At 58.3% G+C, this 22,537-nt stretch overlaps 1 protein-coding gene across 1 annotated transcript in view; it reads right to left on the bottom strand.

Moving 5' to 3' along the window:
* Nucleotides 1–21,069, bottom strand: part of LOC138361637 (uncharacterized) — a gene marked incomplete at its 3' end in the record, with an annotated part of 47,215 nt that extends 26,146 nt beyond the window's left edge. Inside the window, exon 1 of the mRNA XM_069320861.1 lies at nt 20,741–21,069. Coding sequence (XP_069176962.1) covers nt 20,741–21,069 — 329 coding nt within the window. The remainder of the gene's footprint in view (nt 1–20,740) is intronic.
* Nucleotides 21,070–22,537: the final 1,468 nt, after the last annotated feature.

Below are 22,537 nucleotides of genomic sequence, written 5' to 3'. Positions count from 1 at the left end.
GTCAGCAGCAGCTGGTGTGGGGTCAGCAGCAGCAGCTGGTGTGGGGTCAGCAGCAGCTGGTGTGGGGTCAGCAGCAGCTGATGTAGGGTCAGCAGCAGCTGGTGTGGGGTCAGCTGCAGGTGGTGTGGGGTCAGCAGCAGCAGCTGGTGTGGGGTCAGCAGCAGCTGGTGTGGGGTCAGCAGCAGCTGATGTAGGGTCAGCAGCAGCTGGTGTGGGGTCAGCTGCAGGTGGTGTAGGGTCAGCAGCAGCTGGTGGTGTAGGGTCAGCAGCAGCAGCTGGTGTAGGGTCAGCAGCAGCAGCTAGTGTAGGGTCAGCAGCAGCAGCTGGTGTAGGGTCAGCAGCAGCAGCTGGTGTATGGTCAGCAGCAGCAGCTGGTGTAGGGTCAGCAGCAGTAGCTGGTGTAGGGTCAGCAGCAGCAGCTGGTGTAGGGTCAGCAGATGGTGTAGAGTCAGCAGCAGCAGCTGGTGTAGGCTCAGCAGCAGCAGCTGGTGTAGGGTCAGCAGCAGCAGCTGGTGTAGGGTCAGCAACAGCAGCTGGTGTAGGGTCAGCAGCAGCAGTTGGTGTAGGGTCAGCAGCAGTAGCTGGTGTAGGGTCAGCAGCAGCAGCTGGTGTAGGGTCAGCAGCAGCAGCTGGTGTAGGGTCAGCAGCAGCAGCTGGTGTAGGTTCAGCAGCAGCAGGTGGTGTAGGGTCAGCAGCAGCAGGTGGTGTAGGGTCAGCAGCAGCAGGTGGTGTAGGGTCAGCAGCAGCAGGTGGTGTGGGGTCAGCAGCAGCAGGTGGTGTAGGGTCAGCAGCAGCAGGTGGTGTAGGGTCAGCAGCAGCAGGTGGTGTAGGGTCAGCAGCAGCAGCTGGTGTAGAGTCAGCAGCAGCAGCTGGTGTAGGGTCAGCAGTAGCAGCTGGTGTAGGGTCAGCAGCAGCAGGTGGTGTAGGGTCAGTAGCAGCAGGTGGTGTAGGGTCATCAGCAGCAGGTGGTGTAGGGTCAGCAGCAGCAGCTGGTGTAGGGTCAGCAGCAGCTGGTGTAGGGTCAGCAGCAGGTGGTGAAGGGTCAGCAGCAGCTGGTGTAGGGTCAGCAGCAGCTGGTGGTGTGGGGTCAGCAGCAGGTGGTGTATGGTCAGCAGCAGCTGGAGTAGAGTCAGCAGCAGCTGGAGTAGAGTCAGCAGCAGCTGGTGTGGGGTCAGCAGCAGCAGCTGGTGTGGGGTCAGCAGCAGCTGGTGTGGGGTCAGCAGCAGCTGATGTAGGGTCAGCAGCAGCTGGTGTGGGGTCAGCTGCAGGTGGTGTGGGGTCAGCAGCAGCAGCTGGTGTGGGGTCAGCAGCAGCTGGTGTGGGGTCAGCAGCAGCTGATGTAGGGTCAGCAGCAGCTGGTGTGGGGTCAGCTGCAGGTGGTGTAGGGTCAGCAGCAGCTGGTGGTGTAGGGTCAGCAGCAGCAGCTGGTGTAGGGTCAGCAGCAGCAGCTAGTGTAGGGTCAGCAGCAGCAGCTGGTGTAGGGTCAGCAGCAGCAGCTGGTGTATGGTCAGCAGCAGCAGCTGGTGTAGGGTCAGCAGCAGTAGCTGGTGTAGGGTCAGCAGCAGCAGCTGGTGTAGGGTCAGCAGATGGTGTAGAGTCAGCAGCAGCAGCTGGTGTAGGCTCAGCAGCAGCAGCTGGTGTAGGGTCAGCAGCAGCAGCTGGTGTAGGGTCAGCAACAGCAGCTGGTGTAGGGTCAGCAGCAGCAGTTGGTGTAGGGTCAGCAGCAGTAGCTGGTGTAGGGTCAGCAGCAGCAGCTGGTGTAGGGTCAGCAGCAGCAGCTGGTGTAGGGTCAGCAGCAGCAGCTGGTGTAGGTTCAGCAGCAGCAGGTGGTGTAGGGTCAGCAGCAGCAGGTGGTGTAGGGTCAGCAGCAGCAGGTGGTGTAGGGTCAGCAGCAGCAGGTGGTGTGGGGTCAGCAGCAGCAGGTGGTGTAGGGTCAGCAGCAGCAGGTGGTGTAGGGTCAGCAGCAGCAGGTGGTGTAGGGTCAGCAGCAGCAGCTGGTGTAGAGTCAGCAGCAGCAGCTGGTGTAGGGTCAGCAGTAGCAGCTGGTGTAGGGTCAGCAGCAGCAGGTGGTGTAGGGTCAGTAGCAGCAGGTGGTGTAGGGTCATCAGCAGCAGGTGGTGTAGGGTCAGCAGCAGCAGGTGGTGTAGGGTCAGCAGCAGCAGCTGGTGTAGGGTCAGCAGCAGCAGCTGGTGTAGGGTCAGCAGCAGCAGCTGGTGTAGGGTCAGCAGCAGCAGCTGGTGTAGGGTCAGCAGCAGCGGTGGTGTAGGGTCAGCAGCAGCAGGTGGTGTAGGGTCAGCAGCAGCAGGTGGTGTAGGGTCAGCAGCAGCAGGTGGTGTAGGGTCAGCAGCAGCAGGTGGTGTAGGGTCAGCAGCATCAGGTGGTGTAGGGTCAGCAGCAGCAGGTGGTGTAGGGTCAGCAGCAGCAAGTGGTGTAGGGTCAGCAGCAGCAGGTGGTGTAGGGTCAGCAGCAGCAGCTGGTGTAGGGTCAGCAGCAGCAGGTGGTGTAGTGTCAGCAGCAGCAGGTGGTGTAGGGTCAGCAGCAGCAGGTGGTGTAGGGTCAGCAGCAGCAGGTGGTGTAGGGACAGCAGCAGCAGGTGGTGTAGGGTAAGCAGCAGCAGGTGGTGTAGGGTCAGCAGCAGCAGCTGGTGAAGGGTCAGCAGCAGCAGGTGGTGTGGGCTCAGCAGCAGCAGGTGGTGTGGGGTCAGCAGCAGCAGGTGGTTTGGGCTCAGCAGCAGCAGGTGGTGTGGGGTCAGCAGCAGCAGCTGGTGTGAGGTCTGCAGCAGCAGGTGGTGTGGGGTCAGCAGCAGCTAGTGTGGGGTCAGCAGCAGGTGGTGTGGGGTCAGCAGCAGGTGGTGTGGGGTCAGCAGCAGCAGGTGGTGTGGGGTCAGCAGCAGCAGGTGGTGTGGGGTCAGCAGAAGCTGGTGTAGGGTCAGCAGCAGGTGGTGTGGGGTCAGCAGCAGGAGGCGTGGGGTCAGCAGCAGCTGGTGTGGGGTCAGCAGCAGCTGGTGTGGGGTTAGCAGTAGCTGGAGTAGAGTCAGCAGCAGCTGGTGTAGAGTCAGCAGCAGGTGGTGTGGGGTCAGCAGCAGGTGGTGTGGGGTCAGCAGCAGGTGGTGTAGGGTCAGCAGCAGGTGGTGTGGGGTCAGCAGCAGCTGGTGTAGGGTCAGCAGCAGATGGTGTAGGGTCAGCAGCAGCAGCTGGTGAAGGGTCAGCAGCAGCAGGTGGTGTGGGGTCAGCAGCAGCAGGTAGTGTGGGGTCAGCAGCAGCAGGTGGTGTGGGGTCAGCAGCAGCAGGTGGTGTGGGCTCAGCAGCAGCAGGTGGTGTGGGGTCAGCAGCACCAGCTGGTGTAGGGTCAGCAGCAGCAGCTGGTGAAGGGTCAGCAGCAGCAGGTGGTGTGGGGTCAGCAGCAGCAGGTGGTGTGGGGTCAGCAGCAGCAGGTGGTGTGGGGTCAGCAGCAGCAGGTGGTGTGGGCTCAGCAGCAGCAGGTGGTGTGGGGTCAGCAGCAGCAGGTGGTGTGAGGTCTGCAGCAGCAGGTGGTGTGGGGTCAGCAGCAGCTAGTGTGGGGTCAGCAGCAGGTGGTGTGGGGTCAGCAGCAGGTGGTGTGGGGTCAGCAGCAGCAGGTGGTGTGGGGTCAGCAGCAGCAGGTGGTGTGGGGTCAGCAGAAGCTGGTGTAGGGTCAGCAGCAGGTGGTGTGGGGTCAGCAGCAGGAGGCGTGGGGTCAGCAGCAGCTGGTGTGGGGTCAGCAGCAGCTGGTGTGGGGTTAGCAGCAGCTGGTGTAGAGTCAGCAGCAGCTGGTGTAGAGTCAGCAGCAGGTGGTGTGGGGTCAGCAGCAGGTGGTGTGGGGTCAGCAGCAGGTGGTGTAGGGTCAGCAGCAGGTGGTGTGGGGTCAGCAGCAGCTGGTGTAGGGTCAGCAGCAGCTGGGGTAGAGTCAGCAGCAGCTGGTGTAGGGTCAGCAGCAGGTGGTGTAGGGTCAGCAGCAGCTGGAGTAGAGTGAGCAGCAGCTGGTGTAGGTTCAGCAGCAGCTGGTGTAGGGTCAGCAGCAGCAGCAGGTGGGGGGTCAGCAGCAGCTGGTGGTGTGGGGTCAGCAGCAGGTGGTGTAGGGTCAGCAGCAGGTGGTGTGGGGTCAGCAGCAGGTGGTGTAGGGTCAGCAGCAGGTGGTGTGGGGTCAGCAGCAGCTGGTGTAGGGTCAGCAGCAGGTGGTGTAGGGTCAGCAGCAGCTGTTGTTGGATCAGCAGCAGCTGGGGTAGAGTCAGCAGCAGCTGGTGTAGGGTCAGCAGCAGCTGGTGTGGGGTCAACAGCAGCTGGTGTGGGGTCAGCAGCAGCTGGTGTACGGTCAGCAGCAGCTGGTGTACGGTCAGCAGCAGCTGGTGTACGGTCAGCAGCAGCTGGTGTACGGTCAGCAGCAGCTGGAGTACGGTCAGCAGCAGCTTGTGTAGAGTCAGCAGCAGCTGGTGTAGGGTCAGCAGCAGGTGGTGTAGGGTCAGCAGCAGGTGGTGTGGGGTCAGCAGCAGGTGGTGTAGGGTAAGCAGCAGGTGGTGTGGGGTCAGCAGCAGCTGGTGTAGGGTCAGCAGCAGGTGGTGTAGGGTCAGCAGCAGCTGGTGTAGGGTCAGCAGCAGCAGCTGTTGGGGGGTCAGCAGCAGCTGGTGGTGTGGGGTCAGTAGCAGGTGGTGTAGGGTCAGCAGCAGCTGGAGTAGAGTCAGCAGCAGCTGGTGTGGGGTCAGCAGCAGCAGCTGGTGTGGGGTCAGCAGCAGATGGTGTATGGTCAGCAGCAGCTGGTGTATGGTCAGCAGCAGCTGGTGTGGGGTCAGCTGCAGGTGGTGTAGGGTCAGCAGCAGGTGGTGGTGTAGGGTCAGCAGCAGCAGCTGGTGTAGGGTCAGCAGCAGCAGCTGGTGTAGGGTCAGCAGCAGCAACTGGTGTAGGGTCAGCAGCAGCAGCTGGTGTAGGGTCAGCAGCAGCTGGTGTAGGGTCAGCAGCAGCTGGTGTAGGGTCAGCAGCAGCTGGTGTAGGGTCAGCAGCAGAAGCTGGAAAGGGGTCAGCAGCAGCAGCTGGTAGGGGGTCAGCAGCAGCAGCTGAAGGGGGGGTCAGCAGCAGCAGCTGGAGGGGGGTCAGCAGCAGCAGCTGGTGTGGGGTCAGCAGCAGCAGCTGGTGTGGGGTCAGCAGCAGCAGCTGGTGTGGGGTCAGCAGCAGCAGCTGGTGTAGGGTCAACAGCAGCTGGTGTGGGGTCAGCAGCAGGTGGTGTAGGGTCAGTAGCTGGTGTAGGGTCAGTAGCTGGTGTAGGGTCAGCAGCAGCTGGTGTGGGGTCAACAGCAGCTGGTGGTGTGGGGACAGCAGCAGCTGGTGTAGGGTCAGCAGCAGCTGGAGTACGGTCAGCAGCAGCTGGTGTAGGGTCAGCAACAGCTGGTGTGGGGTCAGCAGCAGCTGGTGTGGGGTCAACAGCAGCTGGTGTGGGGTCAGCAGCAGCTGGTGTACGGTCAGCAGCAGCTGGTGTACGGCCAGCAGCAGCTGGTGTACGGTCAGCAGCAGCTGGAGTACGGTCAGGAGCAGCTGGTGTAGAGTCAGCAGCAGCTGGTGTAGGGTCAGCAGCAGCTGGTGTAGGGTCAGCAGCAGCTGGTGTAGGGTCAGCAGCAGCTGGTGTAGGGTCAGCAGCAGCTGGTGTACGGTCAGCAGCAGCTGGTGTACAGTCAGCAGCAGCTGGAGTACGGTCAGCAGCAGCTGCTGTAGGGTCAGCAGCAGCTGGTGTAGGGTCAGCAGCAGGTTGTGTAGGGTCAGCAGCAGCTGGTGTAGGGTCAGCAGCAGCTGGAGTAGAGTCAGCAGCAGCTGGTGTAGGGTCAGCAGCAGGTGGTGTAGGGTCAGCAGCAGCTGGTGTAGGGTCAGCAGCAGCTGGTGTAGGGTCAGCAGCAGCTGGTGTAGGGTCAGCAGCAGCTGGTGTACGGTCAGCAGCAGCTGGTGTACGGTCAGCAGCAGCTGGTGTACAGTCAGCAGCAGCTGGAGTACGGTCAGCAGCAGCTGCTGTAGGGTCAGCAGCAGCTGGTGTAGGGTCAGCAGCAGGTTGTGTAGGGTCAGCAGCAGCTGGTGTAGGGTCAGCAGCAGGTTGTGTAGGGTCAGCAGCAGCTGGTGTAGGGTCAGCAGCAGCTGGAGTAGAGTCAGCAGCAGCTGGTGTAGGGTCAGCAGCAGGTGGTGTAGGGTCAGCAGCAGCTGGTGTAGGGTCAGCAGCAGCTGGTGTAGGGTCAGCAGCAGCTGGTGTAGGGTCAGCAGCAGCTGGTGTACGGTCAGCAGCAGCTGGTGTACGGTCAGCAGCAGCTGGTGTACAGTCAGCAGCAGCTGGAGTACGGTCAGCAGCAGCTGCTGTAGGGTCAGCAGCAGCTGGTGTAGGGTCAGCAGCAGGTTGTGTAGGGTCAGCAGCAGCTGGTGTAGGGTCAGCAGCAGCTGGAGTAGAGTCAGCAGCAGCTGGTGTAGGGTCAGCAGCAGGTGGTGTAGGGTCAGCAGCAGCTGGAGTAGAGTCAGCAGCAGCTGGTGTAGGGTCAGCAGCAGCTGGTGTATGGTCAGCAGCAGCAGCTGGTGGGGGGTCAGCAGCAGCTGGTGGTGTGGGGTCAGCAGCAGGTGGTGTAGGGTCAGCAGCAGCTGGAGTAGAGTCAGCAGCAGCTGGTGTGGGGTCAGCAGCAGCTGATGTAGGGTCAGCAGCAGCTGGTGTGGGGTCAGCTGCAGGTGGTGTAGGGTCAGCAGCAGCTGGTGGTGTAGGGTCAGCAGCAGCAGCTGGTGTACGGTCAGCAGCAGCAGCTGGTGTAGGGTCAGCAGCAGCAGCTGGTGGGGGGTCAGCAGCAGCAGCTGGTGGGGGGTCAGCAGCATCAGCTGGAGGGGGGTCAGCAGCAGCAGCTGGTGTGGGGTCAGCAGCAGGTGGTGTGGGGTCAGCAGCAGGTGGTGTGGGGTCAGCAGCAGGTGGTGTAGGGTCAGCAGCAGGTGGTGTGGGGTCAGCAGCAGGTGGTGTAGGGTCAGCAGCAGGTGGTGTGGGGTCAGCAGCAGCTGGTGTAGGGTCAGCAGCAGGTGGTGTAGGGTCAGCAGCAGCTGTTGTAGGGTCAGCAGCAGCTGGGGTAGAGTCATCAGCAGCTGGTGTAGGGTCAGCAGCAGGTGGTGTAGGGTCAGCAGCAGCTGGAGTAGAGTCAGCAGCAGCTGGTGTAGGGTCAGCAGCAGCTGGTGTAGGGTCAGCAGCAACAGCTGGTGGGGGGTCAGCAGCAGCTGGTGGTGTGGGGTCAGCAGCAGGTGGTGTAGGGTCAGCAGCAGCTGGAGTAGAGTAAGCAGCAGCTGGTGTGGGGTCAGCAGCAGCAGCTGGTGTGGGGTCAGCAGCAGCTGGTGTATGGTCAGCAACAGCTGGTGTTTGGTCAGCAGCAGCTGGTGTGGGGTCAGCTGCAGGTGGTGTAGGGTCAGCAGCAGCTGGTGGTGTAGGGTCAGCAGCAGCAGCTGGTGTATTGTCAGCAGCAGCAGCTGGTGTAGGGTCCGCAGCAGCAGCTGGTGTAGGGTCAGCAGCAGCAGCTGGTGTAGGGTCAGCAGCAGCTGGTGTAGGGTCAGCAGCAGCTGGTGTAGGGTCAGCAGTAGCAGCTGGTAAGGGGTCAGCAGCAGCAGCTGGTAGGGGGTCAGCAGCAGCAGCTGGAGGGTGGTCAGCAGCAGCAGCTGGAGGGGGGTCAGCAGCAGCAGCTGGTGTGGGGTCAGCAGCAGCAGCTGGTGTGGGGTCAGCAGCAGCAGCTGGTGTGGGGTCAGCCGCAGCAGCTGGTGTAGGGTCAACATCAGCTGGTGTGGGGCCAGCAGCAGGTGGTGTAGGGTCAGTAGCTGGTGTAGGGTCAGTAGCTGGTGTAGGGTCAGCAGCAGCTGGTGTGGGGTCAACAGCAGCTGGTGGTGTGGGGTCAGCAGCAGCTGGTGCAGGGTTAGCAGCAGCTGGAGTACGGTCAGCAGCAGCTGGTGTAGGGTCAGCAACAGCTGGTGTGGGGTCAGCAGCAGCTGGTGTGGGGTCAACAGCAGCTGGTGTGGGGTCAGCAGCAGCAGCTGGTGTAGGGTCAGCAGCAGCAGGTGGTGTAGGGTCAGCAGCAGGTGGTGTAGGGTCAGCAGCAGCAGGTGGTGTAGGGTAAGCAGCAGCAGGTGGTGTAGGGTCAGCAGCAGCAGGTGTACGGTCAGCAGCAGCTGGTGTACGGTCAGCAGCAGCTGGAGTACGGTCAGCAGCAGCTGGTGTAGAGTCAGCAGCAGCTGGTGTACGGTCAGCAGCAGCTGGTGTACGGTCAGCAGCAGCTGGTGTACGGTCAGCAGTAGCTGGTGTAGAGTCAGCAGCAGCTGGTGTAGGGTCAGCAGCAGCTGGTGTAGGGTCAGCAGCAGCTGGTGTACGGTCAGCAGCAGCTGGTGTACGGTCAGCAGCAGCTGGTGTACGGTCAGTAGCAGCTGGTGTACAGTCAGCAGCAGCTGGAGTACGGTCAGCAGCAGCTGCTGTAGGGTCAGCAGCAGCTGGTGTAGGGTCAGCAGCAGGTGGTGTAGGGTCAGCAGCAGGTGGTGTAGGGTCAGCAGCAACTGGAGTAGAGTCAGCAGCAGCTGGTGTAGGGTCAGCAGCAGCTGGTGTATGGTCAGCAGCAGCAGCTGGTGGGGGGTCAGCAGCAGCTGGTGGTGTGGGGTCAGCAGCAGGTGGTGTAGGGTCAGCAGCAGCTGGAATAGAGTCAGCAGAAGCTGGTGTGGGGTCAGCAGCAGCTGATGTAGGGTCAGCAGCAGCTGGTGTGGGGTCAGCTGCAGGTGGTGTAGGGTCAGCAGCAGCTGGTGATGTAGGGTCAGCAGCAGCAGCTGGTGTAGGGTCAGCAGCAGCAGCTGGTGTAGGGTCAGCAGCAGCAGCTGGTGTAGGGTCAGCAGCAGCTGGTGTAGGGTCAGCAGCAGCTGGTGTAGGGTCAGCAGCAGCAGCTGGTAAGGGGTCAGCAGCAGCAGCTGGTGGGGGGTCAGCAGCAGCAGCTGGTGGGGGGTCAGCAACAGCAGCTGGAGGGGGGTCAGCAGCAGCAGCTGCTGTGGGGTCAGCAGCAGCAGGTGGTGTGGGGTCAGCAGCAGCAGGTGGTGTGGGGTCAGCAGCAGCAGCTGGTGTGGGGTCTGCAGCAGCAGGTGGTGTGGGGTCAGCAGCAGCTGGTGTGGGGTCAGCAGCAGGTGGTGTGGGGTCAGCAGCAGGTGGTGTGAGGTCAGCAGCAGCAGGTGGTGTGGGGTCAGCAGCAGCAGGTGGTGTGGGGTCAGCAGCAGCTGGTGTAGAGTCAGCAGCAGGTGGTGTGGGGTCAGCAGCAGGTGGTGTGGGGTCAGCAGCAGGTGGTGTGGGGTCAGCAGCAGGTGGTGTGGGGTCAGCAACAGGTGGTGTGGGGTCAGCAGCAGGTGGTGTGGGGTCAGCAGCAGGTGGTGTGGGGTCAGCAGCAGGTGGTGTGGGGTCAGCAGCAGCTGGTGTGGGGTCAGTAGCAGCTGGTGTGGGGTCAGCAGCAGCTGGTGTGGGGTCATCAGCAGCTGGTGTAGAGTCAGCAGCAGTTGGTGTAGAGTCAGCAGCAGGTAGTGTGGGGTCAGCAGCAGGTGGTGTACGGTCAGCAGCAGCTGGTGTACGGTCAGCAGCAGCTGGAGTACGGTCAGCAGCAGCTGGTGTAGGGTCAGCAGCAGCTGGTGTAGGGTCAGCAGCAGCTGGTGTAGGGTCAGCAGCAGGTGGTGTAGGGTCAGCAGCAGCTGGTGTAGGGTCAGCAGCAGCTGGAGTAGAGTCAGCAGCAGCTGGTGTAGGGTCAGCAGCAGGTGGTGTAGGGTCAGCAGCAGCTGGAGTAGAGTCAGCAGCAGCTGGTGTAGGGTCAGCAGCAGCTGGTGTAGGGTCAGCAGCAGCAGCTTGTGGGGGGTTAGCAGCAGCTGGTGCAGGGTCAGCAGCAGCTGGTGTGGGGTCAGCTGCAGCTGGTGGTGTGGGGTCAGCAGCAGATGGTGTAGGGTTAGCAGCAGCTGGAGTAGAGTCAGCAGCAGCTGATGTGGGGTCAGCAGCAGCAGCTGGTGTGGGGTCAGCAGCAGCTGGTGCAGGGTCAGCAGCAGCGGGTGTGGGGTCAGCTGCAGGTGGTGTAGGGTCAGCAGCAGCTGGTGGTGTAGGGTCAGCAGCAGCAGCTGGTGTAGGGTCAGCAGCAGCAGCTGGTGTAGGGTCAGCAGCAGCAGCTGGTGTAGGGTCAGCAGCAGCTGGTGTAGGGTCAGCAGCAGCTGGTGTAGGGTCAGCCGCAGCAGCTGGTAAGGGGTCAGCAGCAGCAGCAGGTGGGGGGTCAGCAGCAGCAGCTGGTGGGGGGTCAGCAGCAGCAGCTGGAGGGGGGGTCAGCAGCAGCAGCTGGTGTGGGGTCAGCAGCAGCAGCTGGTGTGGGGTCAGCAGCAGCAGCTGGTGTGGAGTCAGCAGCAGCAGCTGGTGTGGGGTCAGCAGCAGCTGGTGTAGGGTCAACAGCAGCTGGTGTGGGGCCAGCAGCAGGTGGTGTAGGGTCAGTAGCTGGTGTAGGGTCAGCAACAGCTGGTGTGGGGTGTCACGTGGAGGTGGTCCGGTCGGGGCTCTGCTAACCCTCGGCTGCTAGGGGCTCAAAAGGCTCAAATACTCAGCCCCTCCGACTCCCTGGATTCACAGGAGTCTCCTTGGTCACACAAGAGAGGACCAACAATGCCCACCTCCGCAGGTCTTTGCTTCCACCACAAAAGGGGGTGACACTGATTCACCCTGGAAGCCCTTCAGTCAAATACGGGGAAACTGCTGTTAACAGTTCCGGCCTAGACCCGTGGGGGAGTGAAGGAAGACTCAGGCTTACCTATAACCATAACCTCCCTGAATCTTGCCTGCCAGACAAAAAAGGTTGCAGGAACTCCTTTCCCGCCTGTCTTCTCTATCTTCCTCTTAGCAAGGTCGCCAGCTGGGTTATTATATCTGCACCCCAGCAATGCAGTTCAGTGGGTGTATTATATATTGTTTGTAGCCAGAAGGTTGCTACACCCATAGATCTGCTACTAGACTGTTGGCCCAGGGTACTCCCCCAGGAAGGTCTGTGTAGCTTTACCTCTCTATAGCCACTACGTTAATAGTTGCCACCATTCAGGCACCGATACTGATCGGATGGCTAAGGGTACACTTTTATGTAAGTCTGTGCTGTCTTTACCACCCTCCAGGCAATAAGAACTGCTATAGAGAACGTAGTGTTCCCTAGGTGGTACTATGATAACCTTCGTGTATGCTCATAGAGAAATATCATAAATGGAGGCACACTCAAACACAGTGATAAAATGTGTGAATTTACTGATGCAAATTACATGAACACACACACACAATCACAAGTAATACATGAATATGGAAATATGGATAATAAGTCTCGAGATTGTCAGCTTCTTCTTCCATGACCTCCAACACTCCTTCAACTGGGCAAGGAAGACAGGAGTCCCACACTCTCACAGGAGGGCCTCTTCACCACGTCGGCGCCTCTTCTTCACTGTCCTGCCATCCCTACACACTGTCCCCTCTGACAGTCCTGCACACAAGCTGCCTTGCAGCCTATTCTACTACTAAAGAATTAAAGTCCTGTTGTCACATACATAAGCAAATATTGTGGCCTAACTAGCCTACTCACACAAGGGGTAATGGGAGGGAAAATGATCTACCTTACATTCCTGGCTCACGACGCCTGTCCCTCGATGGTGTGAGGTTCCCACGCTTCCTTGGGTCGATCCTTGACGATCCAGGACGTTCCACAGGTCCTCAGGTGTCGTGGAGCCTTCGCGTCGTCGCCGTTCCAATCCCTGAGATTCAGCTGCCCCCAATCCTGGTTCATCGATGGGCGCTGAGCTAATCACTATTTTTCCCACACTCGCCCCTTCCACAAGGCGTTGCTCCTTGTCATAGGCACGGTGTCGTCCTTCCAAGATTCTCAGTGGATGTGACCCGGTCACAGCTAGGCCTGCCCACCGCACCTTCCAGACCTCACGTCCAGCGGCGCCGCCCCAGCGTCGTCGCCGACTATTTTCCAAGTTTGGCACTTCTCTGCTCAATGAACTTGGTTCCTTATTTGCTTCCCAGAAGCGCAGGGTCTCCAATAACTGATGGTGGGCTGCGATGGCTAGTCAATCCACTGAATAAGGCTTGTAGAGCCTCTAATCCTTGAGAGCAGACCGAGGCGCGTCCTGTCGCTTCAAAGGTCAGATCAACTCTCACATTGGCGCCGCCCGGGGCACTCGGTGACGTCATAGCGGGCCCTGATTGGTCGCCCGCGACCCACGTCGGCCAATCCGTGATCGGCTAATGTCCCTTCCAAAAGGTCATATCTGCCGTAGGGGATACTGTTTCATTTTATATCAGGGCGCCAATTTCTCCTTATTTACAACTTATAATGTAACCTCCTTCCATTAAATGGCAGCCGGTCTGGTCGCCACATATATCATTAGATTCCCTGAACCTCAGAGAATCAGTAGGGAGAGCTGATATGACTCTTTAAGCCGACAAACGAAAGAAATAGGAGAGGGCACCGTAACATACCCCTCCCCTTAAAATAAGAGTCATATCGGAAGAGCGGCACTCAAGAGGGCAACCTATACTCTTGCTCCCTCCGTTCCTGAAGTGTCACTCCTCCAGTTGGTGACGTGGCTCATACCACCTTGCCAGTTACTTGCCTCATTGTATCTCCACCTCGCATAGGACCGGGTGTGATGGGTGTTCCCTGAACACCTACAAGAAATCCTCTCTCCGTGGCTACGAGTGTACTCCCACGGCTCGTTACCACTGTAAGATTCAGTGCATGCAGCGCCTCCACCGCGTCGTGCACTCCGAGATAGTCTTGCACTTCCACCACGTCCTACAGGTACTCCATGTTTCCTCTCATGATCTCCTCTTCGCCAATCTTCTTTCTTCTCGGTTCCTCTTCTCCCATAGGTGCGTTGTCTCCTCACAGTGGCACTTGTAACCTGTACTCCATCCAGCAGCTTCCTCTCTTCCACACTAGGCTTTTGCGATGGCCCAATGCCCCTCTGGTTAGGCTGGCGCCTATCCTGGGTGTACCTATTCCCTGCTTTCTTCGTATTGCCTTTCCTATACCACTCGCTCCTTCGTTCCCGACGAACATCTTCACTCCTCCATGAGATTCTCTTCCCTGCAGACGTCTTCTCCGGTTCGTGATTGGGCTCATCCACCTCCCTGTGGCTCACCTCACCACGGTGCTTCATCTTGCACCTACCACTATTCATCTGGCCGGCATAGGGTGCACTGCGTCGTGGCTCCTCCACTCTGCCCTTCACCGCCGTTCGCTCATCCACTGAGCTTACTTTATTCACGTTTCTGTATGGAGGGAGTGCGGTCTGCAGCCTCTTCACCGCCCCAGGCGTTTGTGGCTCCTCCACTCTGCCCTTCACCGCCGTTCGCTCATCCACTGAGCTTTCTTTATTCACGTTTCTGTATGGAGGGAGTGCGGTCTGCAGCCTCTTCACTGCCCCAGGCGTTTGTACGGCTGCTCCTCGTCACTCCTCCACACACATCATCAGGCTTAGTCGGAGGGCTTCGTCGGGGTTTCCCACAACCTCCGACGACCTTTCTGCACTCTCGCCCTCGTTGTCGTCGTCTCTGGCGACGTTTCCCCTGGCGAAGTCGGCTTCCTCACTACCATCTGGAACGACCGATACCTCACCCGGCAGGGTTGTACCGCTGCTTGCAACATAGGCACTCCTGGCCCAATCGGGTTGTATCCTGCCTCCTCTGAGGTCATTACCCAGCACCATCTGTACATGCTCTAGGGGTAATTTAGGGGCTACAGCTACTATAGCTTTCTCGACTCCGCAGTCGGCCATCAGCTGTACTTCGTGAAGTGGCAACCTGTATTCCTCCCCCACACTGCGTATCCTCACCACTCCTACAGGTGAATCATTAAATTCCTTGGGGAGAATACTCCTGGTCACCATACTTATGTCAGCACCCGTATCTCGAAGCACGGCAACCTCCACTGGGTCTGACTTTCCAAACTTCACGTTGGCCCCAAAAACGAAGGGATGTTCACCCAACTTCATTTCCCAACCATTCACGTTGGGTCCACTATAATATGGAGTGAGAACAAACACTCTCTCCTCTTCCAACATTAGTCCCATATTCCTTTGGTGCTCCTCACACTCGCGGGCATAATGTCCTCTCACGCCACAGTTGTAGCATCGGCTGCCTCCCCTGGGCGGCCACTCGCTAGTCACTCTGGCGGTACCACTTGCAGACGTCCCCTGGGTCCTCCTTGGACTCCCTGTCGTCGTGTCCGGGACTGCAGCACTTGCTCCCGAGCTAGGTCTACTGCTCACAGCTTGGGGCTTCCTCCCCGCGTCTCTTGAGCTCTTGAACTGGGTTACCTCATTGGGTACACTACTCTTGGGAGAGTCCCCACCCGTCCTCGCTCCTCCTGAACTCCTAAAGTTCCCTCCCGACCTGGGGTAAGGCGAGTGTCTGGGTGGCCCCTCCCTCCTGAGATGTAGTGCCTCCTCCAGCATGTCGGCTCGGTCCACTGCAGCCTTCAGGTCCTTAATACCTGCTTCTCTCACCCTTACTCGCAACTCAGGATGGAGCACCGACATAAACTTCTCCATCACTATCAGTCGTTTGATATCATCCGCCGACTCCGTTTCCTCCGCCTTCAACCATCGTAGGAATTTCGGTTCCATATCCCTGGCGGTCTCGGCGTAAGTCTTTCCCGACGCTCTTGTACACTCTCTGAACCGCTTCCGGTACATCTCCGGAGTCAGCCGGAATGAGTGGAGCACCGCATTCTTAATCGCGTCATAACTAGTACACTCCTCTAGGTCCAGCATGTTATAGGCTTCCCGGGCCTCACCAGTCAACCTGCCCTGGACCAGAGCAGCCCAATCATCTTCCGGACACTCCTTCAGAGTTGCTATCCGTTCAAAGTGTTCGAAGAACGCCTCAGCTTCCTGTGGTTCGAACGTAGGTAAGTCACGTTCCCTTACCTTGAGGTCATCCCGCCGTGCAGGTAGTGAGGGCAGACCACGTTCAACGCGACGCAATTCGACTTCTTTCTTTGCCTTTATCTCCTCCAGTCGCAGTTGTCTCTATCCTTCTTCTCGCTGCAGCCGAGCTTCTCGCTCCTCTCGCTGCAGCTCAGCCGCACGTTCCTCTCGCTGCAGCTCAGCCGCACGTTCCTCTCGCTGCATTTGCGCTTCTCTCTCCTCTCGTCGCAGCTGGGCTTCCAGTTGCATCTTCATTATTTCCAGTTGCAGGCTCCTCTTACTACAGCTGGACCTTCCACTGCTCCCAAGTTCACTGTGAATTCTCTCCACACTGGTAGGCGCTTGGGGTGGCCCTAGTCGGGACAGTTCACCTTGCGACGGCTCTCCTCGGGACGGCTCCTCTTGAGATGGCTCCTCTCCCGTCGCTTCCTCTCGAGCTGTGAGCTGTGCCATGATCTCTATCCTTCGCTCTGCTACCTTAGTCGTCCTCAACCTGATCCCAAAGTGGTTTGCCACTTGTTGGAGCTGGGCCTTGGTACACTCTTCCAAAATTCTCTCGTCCCTTGTGTCAATAAATTTCTTTATTTTGTCTTCCTCCATCTCTATATCATTGAGCATACACGACAGCACAGACAAGTTAGTAGGCACTAATTTCACCGTTTCAGTCCCTTAGCTGGTTGAGTAACAGTACCACTGAATTCACTGGCCACACTGTATTAGTACCCTGGCAACCTTGTCTTGAAATTTGGGCCACACTGTAGTTTGATCCACCCTTCCTGGCGAAGTTCCCAGTTCTTGGCTACTGGGGTTCGAATCCTGGCAAGGTCGCCTGTTCTCTGTCACGTGGAGGTGGTCCGGTCGGGGCTCTGCTAACCCTCGGCTGCTAGGGGCTCAAAAGGCTCAAATACTCAGCCCCTCCGACTCCCTGGATTCACCGGAGTCTCCTTGGTCACACAAGAGAGGACCAACAATGCCCACCTCCGCAGGTCTTTGCTTCCACCACAAAAGGGGGTGCCACTGATTCACCCTGGAAGCCCTTCAGTCAAACACGGGGAAACTGCTGTTAACAGTTCCGGCCTAGACCCGTGGGGGAGTGAAGGAAGACTCAGGCTTACCTATAACCATAACCTCCCTGAGTCTTGCCTGCCAGACAAAAAAGGTTGCAGGAACTCCTTTCCCGCCTGTCTTCTCTATCTTCCTCTTAGCAAGGTCGCCAGCTGGGTTATTATATCTGCACCCCAGCAATGCAGTTCAGTGTGTGTATTATATATTGTTTGTAGCCAGAAGGTTGCTACTCCCATAGATCTGCTACTAGACTGTTGGCCCAGGGTACTCTCCCAGGAAGGTCTGTGTGGCTTTACCTCTCTATAGCCACTACGTTAATAGTTGCCACCATTCAGGCACCGATACTGATCGGATGGCTAAGGGTACACTTTTATGTAAGTCTGTGCTGTCTTTACCACCCTCCAGGCAATAAGAACTGCTATAGAGAACGTAGTGTTCCCTAGGTGGTACTATGATAACCTTCGTGTATGCTCATAGAGAAATATCATAAATGGAGGCACACTCAAACACAGTGATAAAATGTGTGAATTTACTGATGCAAATTACACGAACACACACACACAATCACAAGTAATACATGAATATGGAAATATGGATAATAAGTCTGGAGATTGTCAGCCTCTTCTTCCACGACCTCCAACACTCCTTCAACTGGGCAGGAAGATAGGAGTCCCACACTCTCACAGGAGGGCCTCTTCACCACGTCGGCGCCTCTTCTTCACTATACTGCCATCCCTACACACTGTCCCCTCTGACAGTCCTGCACTCAAGCTACCTTGCAGCCTATTCTACTACTAAAGAATTAAAGTCCTGTTGCCACATACATAAGCAAATATTGTGGCCTAACTAGCCTACTCACACAAGGGGTAATGGGAGGGAAAATGATCTACCTTACATTCCTGGCTCACGACGCCTGTCCCTCGATGGTGTGAGGTTCCCACGCTTCCTTGGGTCGATCCTTGACGATCCAGGACGTTCCACAGGTCCTCAGGTGTCGTGGAGCCTTCGCGTCGTCACCGTTCCAATCCCTGAGACTCAGCTGCCCCCAATCCTGGTTCATCGATGGGCGCTGAGCTAATCACTATTTTTCCCACACTCGCCCCTTCCACAAGGCGTTGCTCCTTGTCCTCTGCACGGTGTCGTCCTTCCAAGATTCTCAGTGGATGTGACCCGGTCACAGCTAGGCCTGCAGGGTCTCCAATAACTGATGGTGGGCTGCGATGGCTAGTCAATCCACTGAATAAGGCTTGTAGAGCCTCTAATCCTTGAGAGCAGACCGAGGCGCGTCCTGTCGCTTCCAAGGTCAGATCAACTCTCACATTGGCGCCGCCCGGGGCACTCGGTGACGTCATGGCGGGCCCTGATTGGACGACCGCGACCCACGTCGGCCAATCCGCGATCGGTTAATGTCCCTTCCAAAAGGTCATATCTGCCGTAGGGGATACTGTTTCATTTTATATCAGGGCGCCAATTTCTCCTTATTTACAACTTATAATGTAACCTCCTTCCATTAAATGGCAGCCGGTCTGGTCGCCACATATATCATTAGATTCCCTGAACCTCAGAGAATCAGTAGGGAGAGCTGATATGACTCTTTAAGCCGACAAACGAAAGAAATAGGAGAGGGCACCGTAACAGGGGTCAACAGCAGCTGGTGGTGTGGGGTCAGCAGCAGCTGGTGTATGGTCAGCAGCAGGTGGAGTACGGTCAGCAGCAGCTGGTGTAGGGTCAGCAGCAGCTGGTGTGGGGTCAGCAGCAGCTGGTGTAGGGTCAGCAGCAGCTGGTGTACGGTCAGCAGCAGCTGGTGTAGGGTCAGCAGCAGCTGGTGTGGGGTCAGCAGCAGCTGGTGTGGGGTCAACAGCAGCTGGTGTGGGGTCAGCAGCAGCTGGTGTACGGTCAGCAGCAGCTGGTGTACGGTCAGCAGCAGCTGGTGTACGGTCAGCAGCACCTGGAGTACGGTCAGCAGCAGCTGGTGTAGAGTCAGCAGCAGCTGGTGTAGGGTCAGCAGCACCTGGAGTACGGTCAGCAGCAGCTGGTGTAGAGTCAGCAGCAGCTGGTGTAGGGTCAGCAGCAGCTGGTGTACGGTCAGCAGCAGCTGGTGTACGGTCAGCAGCAGCTGGTGTACGGTCAGCAGCACCTGGAGTACGGTCAGCAGCAGCTGGTGTAGGGTCAGCAGCAGCTGGTGTAGGGTCAACAGCACCTGGAGTACGGTTAGCAGCAGCTGGTGTAGAGTCAGCAGCAGCTGGTGTAGGGTCAGCAGCAGCTGGTGTAGGGTCAGCAGCAGCTGGTGTAGGGTCAGCAGCAGCTGGTGTAGGGTCAGCAGCAGCTGGTGTACGGTCAGCAGCAGCTGGTGTACGGTCAGCAGCAGCTGGAGTACGGTCAGCAGCAGCTGGTGTAGAGTCAGCAGCAGCTGGTGTAGGGTCAGCAGCAGCTGGTGTAGGGTCAGCAGCAGCTGGTGTAGGGTCAGCAGCAGCTGGTGTAGGGCCAGCAGCAGCTGGTGTAGAGTCAGCAGCAGTAGGTGGTGTGGGGTCAGCAGCAGGTGGTGTGGGGTCAGCAGCAGGTGGTGTGGGGTCAGCAGCAGGTGGTGTATAGGTCATCAGCAGCAGTTGGTGTAGGGGTCAGCAGCAGCAGTTGGTGTAGGGGTCAGCAGCAGCAGTTGGTGTAGGGGTCAGCAGCAGCAGCTGGTGTAGAGGTCAGCAGCAGCAGCTGGTGGTGTAGGGTCAGCAGCAGCAGCTTGTGATGGGGTCAGCAGCAGCAGCAGCTGGTGGTGTAGGGGTCAGCAGCAGCAGCAGCTGGTGATGTAGGGGTCAGCAGCAGCAGCAGCTGGTGTAGGGGTCAGCAGCAGCAGCAGCTGGTGTAGGGGTCAGCAGCAGCAGCTGGTGTAGGGGTCAGCAGCAGCAGCTGGTGGTGTAGGGTCAGCAGCAGCAGCTGGTGTATGGGTCAACAGCAGCAGCAGCTGGTGGTGTAGGGGTCAGCAGCAGCAGCAGCTGGTGGTGTAGGGGTCAGCAGCAGCAGCAGCTGGTGGTGTAGGGGTCAGCAGCAGCAGCAGCTGGTGGTGTAGGGGTCAGCAGCATCAGCAGCTGGTGGTGTAGGGGTCAGTAGCAGCAGCAGCTGGTGGTGTAGGGGTCAGCAGCAGCAGCAGCTGGTGGTGTAGGGGTCAGCAGCAGCAGCAGCTGGTGGTGTAGGGTCAGCAGCAGCAGCTGTTGTAGGGGTCAGCAGCAGCAGCAGCTGGTGGTGTAGGGGTCAGCAGCAGCAGCAGCTGGTGGTGTAGGGGTCAGCAGCAGCAGCAGCTGGTGGTGTAGGGGTCAGCAGCAGCAGCAGCTGGTGGTGTAGGGGTCAGCAGCAGCAGCAGCAGCTGGTGGTGTAGGGGTCAGCAGCAGCAGCAGCTGGTGGTGTAGGGGTCAGCAGTAGCAGCTGGTGTAGGGTCAGCAGCTGCTGGTGGTGTAGGGTCAGCAGCAGCAGCTGGTGTGGGGTCAGCAGCAGCTGGTGGTGTGGGGTCAGCAGCAGCTGGTGGTGTAGGGTCAGCAGCAGCTGGTGGTCTAGGGTCAGCAGCAGCATCTGGTGTAGGGTCAGCAGCAGCTGGTGTAGGGTCAGCAGCAGGTGGTGTAGGGTCAGCAGCAGCTGGTGTAGGGTCAGCAGCAGGTGGTGTAGGGTCAGCAGCAGCTGGTATAGAGTCAGCAGCAGCTGGTGTAGGGTCAGCAGCAGGTGGTGTAGGGTCAGCAGCAGCTGGTGGTGTAGGGTCAGCAGCAGCAGCAGCTGGTGTAGGGTCAGCAGCAGGTGGTGTAGGGTCAGCAGCAGCAGCTGGTGTAGGGTCAGCAACAGCAGGTGGTGTAGGGTCAGCAGCAGCAGCTGGTGGTGTAGGGTAAGCAGCAGCAGCTGGTGTAGGGTCAGCAGCAGGTGGTGTAGGGTCAGCAGCAGCAGCTGGTGTAGGGTCAGCAGCAGCAGGTGGTGTAGGGTCAGCAGCAGAAGCTGGTGTAGGGTCAGCAGCAGCAGCTGGTGTAGGGTCAGCAGCAGCAGGTGGTGTAGGGTCAGCAGCAGCAGCTGGTGGTGTAGGGTCAGCAGCAGCTGCTGGTGGTGTAGGGTCAGCAGCAGCTGGTGTAGGGGTCAGCAGCAGGTGGTGTGGGGTCAGCAGCAGGTGGTGTAGGGGTCAGCAGCAGGTGGTGTAGGGGTCAGCAGCAGCTGGTGTAGGGGTCAGCAGCAGGTGGTGTAGGGTCAGCAGCAGCAGCTGGTGGTGTAGGGGTCAGCAGCAGGTGGTGTAGGGGTCAGCAGCAGCTGGTGTAGGGGTCAGCAGCAGGTGGTGTAGGGTCAGCAGCAGCAGGTGGTGTAGGGTCAGCAGCAGGTGGTGTAGGGTCAGCAGCAGCAGCTGGTGGTGTAGGGTCAGCAGCAGCAGCTGGTGGTGTAGGGTCAGCAGCAGCTGGTGTAGGGGTCAGCAGCAGGTGGTGTGGGGTCAGCAGCAGCTTGTGGTGTAGGGTCAGCAGCAGCTGGTGTAGGGGTCAGCAGCAGGTGGTGTAGGGTCAGCAGCAGCAGCTGGTGGTGTAGGGGTCAGCAGCAGGTGGTGTAGGGGTCAGCAGCAGCTGGTGTAGGGGTCAACAGCAGGTGGTGTAGGGTCAGCAGCAGCTGGTGTAGGGTCAGCAGCAGCAGGTGGTGTAGGGTCAGCAGCAGCTGGTGTAGGGTCAGCAGCAGCAGCTGGTGTAGTGGGAGGAACAGTGACTGACAGCGGGTCTACAAGAGTGGCAGTGTTTACAGTAATGTCAGGGTCAGGAACTGAGGTGGAAGCTGAGGCCGAGGTGGGGAAGACTTCATCAGGCACGGTAATGGTCTGGAGACCGTCAGCCTCGTACAGGACGTTGACAGTCCTCACAAATTCACAGTAATTGGAGCCAGTAATTTTACTCGCTAAACATGTAATATAATATGTAGTGTTAAGGTCGGTGGAAGTAGCCGGTACCTGCCGTGGCGAAACCTGGGTCGACGATTGGCTGGAGTCTGGTGGTGATGAAGGCTGGGTCGGTGATTGGTTGACTGGCTGGCTGCCGGACTGCATGCTGGGTCCCCATTGGCTGGGACGCTGCTGGGCGGCTCCTTTTCCCGGGAGCTCCGAGAAAATGGCGGCTTGCAAGTAAATAATAAATAAATAAATATTTTTTTATTCGTGAAAAGTACATAGATAGTTGATTTACAAAGCTAATGTTGGATTTATAGATAGAGCAAATACATACAATACCTAAAGTCACTAATAGTATAGCGTTACAGGCAAGTTGAACGGTGAGGGAGCTCGGCGAGCCTCAGAAGCCCCTCCAGCTCTCGCAACTTCTTAATGTCATCATTGTGCACAGGACACAGATGAGGTATGGCAATATGGTCATCACCTACACAACGCGTGACGCGACACTGTTTATAGTGGTGGTCCTGGGCACTAACTCTGCACTTATTCACACTCTGAGGGCACTTCCTGGTCTCGTGAGAGTACTGGTAGCACTTGTAGCACTGGCTTCCCTCGTAATAACCTTCCATGTGTACTGAAGCAGGTGGTGTGTTGACGCCTAAGACCTAAATCCTGTGGTGGCGGCGGCCAGGTCCGCTGCGGCAGCTGTAGTGAAGGTAACCTCAAGATAACCTCAAGGTCACTATCAAGGTGGAGCGAGTGTGTTTGTTGTTGGTGGTGGTGATCTTGGCTGAGACAGCTGTCATGTTGACGTTTTCAGAGTTGATGTTGTCCAGGATGACGTCCACCTCGTGCTCGGTGATCCCCGAGCTGACTCTCCTAGCCAAGATGGTCCCTTCATAGTGTACAGACGTGGCGGCAGGTGTGAACAGGCGTTCAGGGTCGTCTTCAGAGGAGCCAGAGAGGACGACACCCTCGTCGTCCTGCTGGATATCGTCGGGTACGGTGTTGGTCGCGGCGGTGAGTGTTTCATCTCGTCCGAATGCGTGGTTCTCTAGGAACCTTAACTCTGAAGGTCATGGTACAGTGTGGCTAGTACCCGCGAGGACCCAGGAGCCGAGGCGAAGCGAAAATGTCCAAAGAGCTGGCAAGCAGGGATGGAAGAGGCACGCGAAGGATTTAGGAAAACATGAAGGAGGATTAGGAGGTTGGGCAAAGAGTGGGGAGGACTGGGTAGTGGCCCAACCACTTTGGCATTGAGAGTGATTATGGAGTGATATGAGTTGATATGTGAATTGATGGCGAGGGAAGACTGCACTCATAGATGATGATGGTGATTTATTTTTTATTTTTTTTTTATTAATGATTGCTGGGTGCCAGTAGCAGGAAGCTGTAGCTGTTGCACAACAGGAGGAGAGAAGTTGCCATGCGAGGACAGAGTTATAGTCTTGGTGCCACACCTGGAGAGCAGTGCTGTGGTGACTTGCAGATGTGGGGTTGTAGGTGATGTACACAATGATTTTGTCCTGGTTGGTAGAGATATTGGTGTCTGATGTTGACTTGTTAGTTCATAGTTCGTGCCTGTTAGATGTATAATGGTTCCCATTCCTCATCGTCCTCACGTGGT

This window comes from Procambarus clarkii, unplaced genomic scaffold, assembly GCF_040958095.1.
Source record: "Procambarus clarkii isolate CNS0578487 unplaced genomic scaffold, FALCON_Pclarkii_2.0 HiC_scaffold_539, whole genome shotgun sequence".
Lineage (NCBI taxonomy): Eukaryota > Metazoa > Arthropoda > Malacostraca > Decapoda > Cambaridae > Procambarus > Procambarus clarkii.
This window is presented reverse-complemented; position numbering and strand designations above follow the sequence as displayed.